Here is a 9,612-nt window from a genome sequence, read left to right on the forward strand (position 1 = left end):
ATGTCCTCTAAGGTTGAGGTGCTTCAAGTACTCACTAGCTGGGGATGCAAGGAAATGGCTTCAGAACATGCCACCAAACTCCATTCATTCTTGGCCTGAACTTTTCCGAGCATTCCTAGCTAAATGGTTCCCGCAAAGTAAGAAGTCTGAGCTCCGGGATAAAATTTTCTTTTTGAAGCAAGTACCGGGAGAGCATCTACATGAGGCATGGGATCGATTCAAGTTATATTTGGTGAGGTCCCCCAACCATGATTTTCCGGATTCTTATCTTGTTGGAAAAATTCTACATGGGATTGGATACTATGAACCAATCTATAGCCAAGAATGCCGCTGACGGATCTTTCATGGACAAATTATTCGCAAGGGTCTCACAAATACTTGACAAAATGGCAAAGCATAATCAAGCATGGCACTCAGAGGACACCACAGGTGGAATTGCATATGGATCTCCTTCTTTGACCACCATGATCAAGGAAAACCAAGAGAGGGATCAAGTGATTGCAGGGCTAGCCACAAATGTCAATGTGTTGACAAAGATGTTCACAGAAAGCCAAACGAAAAAGTAAATATGATGGAAGATGTGCAACCCATATCAAATGAAGACTTTGAGGAGGCAAACTATGTCAACAACTCTCAAGGAGGTTATCAAAGGCAACAATACCAAGGTCAAGGACAACAAAATCAATGGAGACCTCACTCGCAAGGGCAAGGCAACCAACAGTGGCGAAATGACCAAGGTGGCTCAAATCAAAGAAATTGGAATAACAACTACAACTTCTCAAATCGGAGTTCAAACCTGTATGTTCCTCCAAAGGGGAAATATTCAAATCAAGGTTCCTCAAGTGATTTCAAAATTGGAGATGCAAATGAGAGACCTCTCTAGGTAACAAAATCTGAAGCAAAAAGGGATACTTCCAAATGACACAATTGCGAACCCAAAGGGTAGCGGGGGTGGTCCAACTTCTCATATCATGGCAATTACTACTCAGAGTGGGAAGTTACTACAAGGAGGGAGTGAACAAGTGGTTGAAGTTGAAGAGTTCGAACATGAAGTTGAGGTTGAAGAGCCAAGTGTTGTTGAAATTGAAAAGGTTCTAGAGGAGTTGAAAGTGCAACAAGAAAACCGGGAAGAGATAAAGGAAAAGGTAAAAGAAACACCAAAAACTCTACCACTTATTCCTAGACCTCCTCCTCCATTTCCTCAAAGACTTGCTAGGAAGTTTGATGATAGCAAACTCGAAAAGTTCTATGACATTCTCAAGCAATTGTTGGTGAATATTCCATTTGTGGAAGCAATTCAAGAGATGCCGGGTTTTGCTAAATATTTGAAAGATTTGATTACCAAGAAGAGAACCACCAAAAATGAAGTGGTGAATGTGACTCACCGAGTTAGTTCCATCATTGCAAAATCTACTGTTCACAAGAAAGAAGACCCGGGAGCTTTCACCATTCCTTGTACTATTGGGGCACATGATTTTTCAAGATCCCTTTGTGATAATGGGGCTAGCATCAACTTGATGCCTCTTGCCATTTACAAGCAAGCAGGGTCAGGTATGCCAAGGCCCATAAGTATGAGATTGCAAATGGCCGATCGTTCCATAAAGAGACCGGTAGGAATTGTTGATGATTTGCTCGTTAAAGTGGGAAAGTTTCATTTACCCACCGATTTCGTAATCCTTAATTGTGCGGTTGACAAAGAGATCCCTATCATTTTGGGGAGACCATTCCTAGCCACAGGAAGAGCACTAATGGATTCGGAACGGAATGAGATCAAATTTCGTGTGAATAATGAAAAGGTTACATTCCAAGCAAGCAAGGGTATGAAACTACCACATGAATATGAGAGCATCTCGGTGATTGATGTTGTTGATGAAGTGGAAGACGCGGTTGAAATGAAGATGGAAGAACAATGCCTTGGTGAGGCATTAGCGGCTATTTTGGTGAACTTTGGTGGTGAAGATATGGAAGGATATATGGAATTGGTAAATGCATTGGAGGGGCTTGGGTCCTACACTTATGCTCCCGCAAAGCTCTCTCTCGACTTGGAGAATAGAGCCACTCCTCCCGCAAAGCCTTCTATTATTGAGCCACCACAATTAGAGCTCAAACCACTTCCACCACACTTGAGGTATAAATTTCTTGGCTCAAATGATACTTTAACGGTAATCGTTTCCTCTTTGTTGAATGATGTGCAGGTAGAACAATTGTTGGAAGTCTTGAAGGAGCATAGACAATCTATTGGATGGACAATTGCGGACATCCGAGGGATTCCCCCCGGAATTTGCGAACACAAGATCCAATTGGAGAGTGAGACAAAACCAAGAGTGGAACATCAACGACGGTTGAACCTGTCCATGCATGAGGTAGTAAAGAAAGAAATCATCAAGTGGTTGGATGCTGGGGTAGCCTACCCCATTGCCGATAGTTCTTGGGTGAGCCCGGTGCAATGTGTGCCGAAAAGGGAGGCATGACTATGATTGAAAATGATAAAAATGAGCTCATCCCAACAAGAACGGTCACAGGATGGAGGGTGTGTATGGATTATCGGAAGCTCAACAGTGCCACATGCAAAGACCATTTCCCTATGCCTTTTATTGATCAAATGCTTGATCAGCTAGCGGGAAGGTCATTCTATTTCTTTCTTGATGGATATTCCAGTTACAATCAAATCAACATCGCATTGGAGGATCAAGAGAAGACAATATTCACTTGTCCTTATGGAACTTTTGCCTTTAGTCGGATGCCGTTTGATTTATGCAACGCTCCAGCTACTTTTCAAAGATGCATGATGTCCATCTTCTCCGATATGGTGGAGGATTTTCTAGAGGTTTTCATGGACGACTTTTCGGTGGTAGGTGACTCTTTTGAGCATTGTATCAACAATCTCAGATAAGTGCTTAAGAGATGTGAGGAGACCAACCGTGTGCTCAACTGGGAGAAATGCCACTTCATGGTGGATGAAGGCATTGTATTGGGGCATAAAATTTCAAAACATGGCATAGAGGTTGATCGGGCAAAGATCGAGATCATTTCCAAACTCCCTCCACCTATTTCTGTTAAAGGTGTCCGAAGTTTCTTGGGGCATGCCGGATTCTATAGGCGTTTCATCAAGGATTTTTCCAAGATTGCAAATCCTATGTGAAAACTCCTTGAGAAAGATGCAAAATTTGTGTTTGAAAAGAAATTCCTCAAAGCCTTTGAGGAATTGAAGCAAAGGCTCACCACGGCACATATTATTATCACACCCGATTGGTCTCTTCCTTTCAAGCTCATGTGTGACGCTAATGGTGCAGTTATTGGAGAAATTCTTGGCCAACGTCACAACAAGGTTCTCCACCCGGTCTATTATGCAAGCAAGATACTCAATGGAGCGCAAATGAATTACACGGTGACTGAGCAAGAACTTCTTGCCATTGTCTATGCCTTTGAGAAGTTCCGGGCTTATTTGTTAGGATCCAAGGTGATAGTGTACACAGATCATACTAATCTTTGCTATCTCATGGGAAAGAAGGATGTAAAGCCTAGGTTAATTTGGTGGGTCTTGTTGTTGCAAGAATTTGACTTCGAAGTCAAGGATCGCAAGGGAACTCAAAATCAAGTAGCGGATCATTTATCAAGGCTTGAAGAGGCAAGGAGACCAAAGGGAGATCTTGAAATCAATGATGCATTCTGCGATGAACACATATTGGCACTATCTAGCACTTTTGCTCCTTGGTATGCCGATATTGCTAACTATTTGGTTAGTGACCTTATTCCGGATAGATTGGAATCCTATCAAAAGAAGAAGTTTTTGAGAGACTGTCGGCAATACTATTGAGAAGAACCATTCTTGTTCCGTGTTTGTGCTGACAACATCATCAGAAGGTGTGTTCCAGAAGAAGAGATTATGCCAATTCTAAAGGCATGCCACGACTCACCGGTTAGGGGTCACCATGGGGGAAATCGAATGGCAGCTAAGGTTCTTGAATGTGGTTATTATTGGTCGTCTATCTACCATGATGCCAATCAAATGGTCAAGGCTTGTGACCAATGCAAAAGGCAAGGATCAATCTCCAAGAGGCATGAAATGCCAATGCACTTTGTGATGGAGATAGAAATCTTCGACGTGTGGGGAATTGATTTTATGGGTACCTTTGTAAGCTCTTGTGGGATGAAATATATCTTGGTGGCTATGGACTATGTGTCCAAATGGGTTGAAGCAATTGCCTTACCAAACAACGAGGAAAGAAGTGTGACCTCATTCTTAAAGAAAAACATATTCACTCGGTTTGGCACTCCTAGAGTCATTCTTAGTGATGGTGGGTCTCATTTCTGTAACAAGTCTTTCACGAGGCTACTATAGAAATATGGCATCAAGCATAAGGTGGCCACACCTTATCATCCCCAATCAGGTGTTCACGTTGAGGTTTCCAACCGGAAGATAAAGAGCATTCTAGCAAAAACTGTTAATGCAAACAGGATCGATTGGTTAAGGAAGCTAGATGACGCATTGTGGGCATACCGCACGGCATACAAAAATCCTATTGGCACTTCTCCTTATCATTTAGTCTTCGGCAAAGCTTGTCATCTACCCGTAGAGCTGGAACACAAAGCCATGTGGGCTCTGATTAAGTTGAACTTGGACTGGGTTGAAGCTGCAAATTTGAGGATAACACAACTCAATGAAATGGAGGAATTCTGTTTCCATGCATATGAAAGTGCAGTTGTGTATAAAGAAAGGATGAAGTTCGTCCACGACAAAAAGATCTTGAAGAGGGAGTTCAAGTCGGGTGACTTGGTTTTTCTCTTTAATTCAAGGCTCAAATTGTTTCCGGGCAAGCTCAAATCGAAATGGTCTGATCCGTTCAAGGTGGTCAATGTCTCTCCTTTTAGAGCTATGGAAATAGAATCGGAGGATGGACTCCGAACCTTCAAAGTGAACAGTCAGCGAGTCAAGCACTATTTTGGCACAAATGGAGAAAAACACTTGGTTGAGCAGTTGGCTCTCAAAGATGGTCCATGCCCAACCAATGAGTGAATCCAAAGAAACCACAACTTCGTCGTGCCGCGACATTAAATCAAGCGCTTCAGGGGAGGCAACCCGTGTGTGGTAACAACCTTTTAATTCTTTAAATTTTAATTTTTGTTAGTTAGATTTAATTGAGCAGTTTAAAGTGTGTGTTAGTGTGCAGGGAATTCAAAAGATCATGACACTGGGTAAGATTGCATGAGAAAGGGAAGAAAAATTACCTTGGGAAGTTTTCTACACATATGCGGTCGTATTTTCACTATGCAGACCGCATTGTTGTCGCAAACCCAGGCAGTGAGTTTGGCAAAAATTGGTGATAAGAATGCGACAAGGTGGTGCACTTTGCGGGCCACATTTCTACTATGCAATCGCATAGTGCACTGCATTTTTGGTCCTCTAGTAACTCAATTGAATCCACTGCATAACACATGCGGTTGTATAATGTGTTATGCGGTGACTTACCCATTGCAATTCTCTCAGGTACGTCCTTTGCATATTTTCAACACTCATGCCATTCAAAACAAAAAGATTTTTTTTTATTATTAACAGAAAGAAACAAAACAAAACAAAAAGAAAAAAACAAAGAATTGAGAGGGCAAAACGGTTAGTGAATCAAGAACGTAAAGCAGCATCTGCAAAATCATCTCCCAAGTGTGCTCATAAACCCGTCACTGGTATGTTTTTCTTGTCCCAATTTCATCCTTGCAAGCTTTAGTTTCACATTTGTTTTTGTTTCTCCTGTTTTTGTTTCCTGTTTCCTTTTTCTTCTTGTTTGTGTTTTGTAGTTAGATATATATTCGTAATGAGATTTTGGTTAAGTAGTGTGTTTTGGGATGCTGGGTAGCAAAAATTAGGTCCGCCATTGTTGAGGGTTAAGTTCAATCGTTGGGAGCGATGAGTTTTGTGGCTCGCATAATCAAAATGCGGTTCACATTTTTGCTGCAAAAGCAAACCCTAGCTGGCTGAAGAAGATGACAAAATGCGGTGACTTTGCGATCACATAATTGATATGCGGACCGCAAAGTCACCGCATACTAAGACAGACTACCCAGTTTTACAGCATAATGTTATGGTTATGCGATCTCATAACCCATCGTATACTTAGATCATTTGAATAGCCTGAGAGTTTGCGACAAGTTTGCGGTCCGCATAGTGGTTATGTGACCGCATAACCTGTTGCATTCTTAAATTTTTCTTGAGTTTCTATTTTCTTTTCATTGTTGCCTACCATGTTGCCCACGTTTCATTTCTGTGCCGATATGGGTCCCAAGAAACATACAGCCTCTGCCCAGACCTCCAGTCGTCAAACTCAACAATCAAAACGTTCGCGACCGGACCCCACTGTTGCACTTCCCTCCCAGTCTGATGAGGAGGAGACCTTGCCCGAAGTTGACCTAAAGCTGAGTCAAGAAGAAAACGAGGAGATGACTTCCAGCTCAGGTTTGAGTCTGAAGGGTCTAGGGAGCTATATAGAGAAGGGCTAACCAAACGGAAGATCCTGGCCGAAAAACAACTGAGTTTGAATGGGCTACAAGAGCAGTACCCCCACATATGGGAGAACATCAAAGCAAGAAAGTGGGAGTGCTTCACTGAGCTGCCTGATGACTATAATGGAACTCTTATACATGAGTTTTATGCCTCATATGGAGCCTCCAAGATTGCTCACCACAAGCGCAATAGGGTTTTTTGTGACACTGTATTAATTCGGGGGAAGAGCATGTTCCGTAGAAGTGAGACCATCAATGAGTTTTATTTCCCTGACTGGAGCCTGGGCGTAGCTGAGTATGCCGCCAAATGGGCAAACCAGGATAATGAGCGTAGTTGGATAGCTTCTGTGATAGCCAAGGGGACCCCTGCTTGGATCAACCCTGTGCACAAAATATACAAGGAGGATCTCACACGAGAGGGTAGATTTTGGCTTAGCTTCGTTACCTCTCGACTGATACCATCCAGAAATGAGACTGACATAAGCATTGAGAAAGCTCTTCTCATTGCATGCATTATGGCGGGAATCAAGATTGATGTGGGTGACTTTGTCTTCCGAGAGCTAGGGATCCGGGCAAAGCAGACATCTACTTCACTTCCATTCCCCTGTTTGATCACAGCCCTTTGTAAGGTTGTGAAAGTCCCTACCATGCCACACATTGACAAGATAGGGAAGGCGCTGAAGGATATTGATATCACGCGCATTTGTGATGTTGTTGTCCCCCTAGAGGTTCAGACTCAGACTCTTATTGATGTAGAGCCCGCAGATTCCTAGATTCTTGTGTCTCCTCAGGCTACAATTGCATCCACTTCCACTTCACAGCCTACCTCTCAGTCCACCATTGCTCAGCCTTCTACTGCACTGCCAGCTATCTCGAGGCTAAGTCTCTAAGCGCAACATGCCAATGCTAAGGTAGACCAGCTTCTGAAGAATCTCCCTACCCTCATTAAGAAAGCCGTGACTCCTATCCAGTCCTCAGTGACGACTCTCCAACAGTAGCATACATCTTATGGGGATCGCTTGACACAGCTTGAGATGCGGGTTGAGAAGATAGAGCGAGGTGAGGTTAGTGACTTGCCAAAGCTCCGGGAGGAAGTTTCCACTATGAAGACTGAACTCCACAAGATGCAGTCTCTGGAGTTCGATCTATCATCATTCCTGCCCAAGGAAGGTGAGCAGGGATCAGACACAGTAGTACTTGGCCTGTATATTGACTTCTCCACACTAATGACAAACAGTGTACCTCAGACTGTCGGGGCTTCCCAGCCTCCAGTACCCCCTGCACGTATTGATATTCCTTCTGAGGAGGATTCCGGGCACTCTATAGAGTCCGAGGGTGAGGAGGCAGACGAGGGAGAGGAGGAGGAGGATTCATGGTCCATAGAGGATGATGCCCCGCAGGAGAAGGGCAAATAGATTGTTGCCTCTACAGTTGAGGATGAAGAACAAGCAACACTTCAGGTGGCGATAGCACATTCGCAAGCAGATATGGTCGCTCCTGCAGATCCATCAACCACTCAGCCATCAGCAGGCGGTGCTAGCAGCTCACAAGCCCCAGCTCCAGTTTTGGGTCAGCCAGAGATCCCTCCTCCATCAGTGGAGGTCACTCCTCAGGCCGAGATCTTATCGGTCCCAACTTCAGCATCAAAGGGTGACCCCACCATCATTCAGCCGGCTTCTGACTCCCATAGCGCTTAGTGCGCCTCAGGGAGCCCCTAAACTCTGTTTTACATTCATATGCATTGGGGACAATGCATGCTTTTTAGTTGGGGGTAGGGCTGTATTTTGTCCCGGGCCCGGGCCTTAGTGGGCCTAACGGGCCGGGCCTCGCGGTCCCGGGCTTCGTGGTCCCGGGCTCTGGCGGTCCCGGGCCTGGCGGTCCCGGTCTTCGTGGGCCTAATGGGTGGAACCGGCCCGTGACGGGCCTAAGCCCACATGGTCCTGTGCTTAACGGGCCGGGCTCGTGGGCTTCGCGGGCCTAGCGGGTTTTTTTTTTTTTTTTTAAAGACAATTTCTTGTAGTATCATGGCTATATTAATATGTAGTATATATGTATATCTAATTATTAAAGTGCTTGACGAAAAAGAAAATAACAAAACAATAGTAAAACACTAAATTGTCATGCATAAATATCACTTCTTGATATTATATTGTATCTTATGTATATATATTCTCTTATATATTTTCTTTTAGTATATATATTGTATCTTATGTATATATTGTAGCTTATAAATATATTTTCTTGTAGTATATATATTGTATATTATGTATATATTGTAGCATAATATATTTTCTTGTAGTATATTATATTGTATCTTATGTATATATATTCTCTTATATATTTTCTTGTAGTATATATATTGTATATTATGTATATATTGTAGCATAATATATTTTCTTGTAGTATATATATTGTATCTTATGTATATATATTCTCTTATATATTTTCTTGTAGTATATATATTGTATATTATGTATATATTGTAGCTTATAAATATATTTTCTTGTAGTATATATATTGTATATTATGTATATATTGTAGCATAATATATTTGCTTGTAGTATATTATATTGTATCTTATGTATATATATTCTCTTATATATTTGCTTGTAGTATATTATATTGTATCTTATGTATATATATTCTCTTATATATTTTCTTGTAGTATATATATTGTATCTTATGTATATATTGTAGCTTATAAATATATTTTCTTGTAGTATATATATTGTATATTATGTATATATTGTAGCATAATATATTTTCTTGTAGTATATTATATTGTATCTTATGTATATATATTCTCTTATATATTTTCTTGTAGTATATATATTGTATATTATGTATATATTGTAGCATAATATATTTTCTTGTAGTATATTATATTGTATCTTATGTATATATATTCTCTTATATATTTTCTTGTAGTATATATATTGTATATTATGTATATATTGTAGCATAATATATTTTCTTGTAGTATATATATTGTATCTTATGTATATATATTCTCTTATATATTTTCTTGTAGTATATATATTGTATATTATGTATATATTGTAGCTTATAAATATATTTTCTTGTAGTATATATATTGTATATTATGTATATATTGTA

At 41.1% G+C, this 9,612-nt stretch overlaps 2 protein-coding genes across 2 annotated transcripts; both read left to right on the forward strand.

Annotated features, from left to right (window-relative positions):
• Positions 1-971: 971 nt before the first annotated feature.
• On the forward strand, positions 972-3,817 carry LOC142174413 (uncharacterized). The gene is made up of 4 exons (XM_075240203.1): positions 972-1,311; positions 1,429-2,432; positions 2,615-2,851; positions 3,182-3,817. The coding sequence occupies exons 1-4, from the start codon at positions 972-974 to the stop codon at positions 3,815-3,817; spliced, it is 2,217 nt and encodes a 738-aa protein (XP_075096304.1).
• A 129-nt stretch (positions 3,818-3,946) lies between these two features.
• Positions 3,947-5,017, forward strand: LOC142174414 (uncharacterized). Its single transcript, XM_075240204.1, has 2 exons — positions 3,947-4,127; positions 4,392-5,017. Exons 1-2 carry the CDS (start codon positions 3,947-3,949, stop codon positions 5,015-5,017), a joined length of 807 nt encoding a protein of 268 aa, XP_075096305.1.
• Positions 5,018-9,612: the final 4,595 nt, after the last annotated feature.

This window comes from Nicotiana tabacum, chromosome 20 (genome assembly GCF_000715075.1).
Source record: "Nicotiana tabacum cultivar K326 chromosome 20, ASM71507v2, whole genome shotgun sequence".
NCBI lineage: Eukaryota > Viridiplantae > Streptophyta > Magnoliopsida > Solanales > Solanaceae > Nicotiana > Nicotiana tabacum.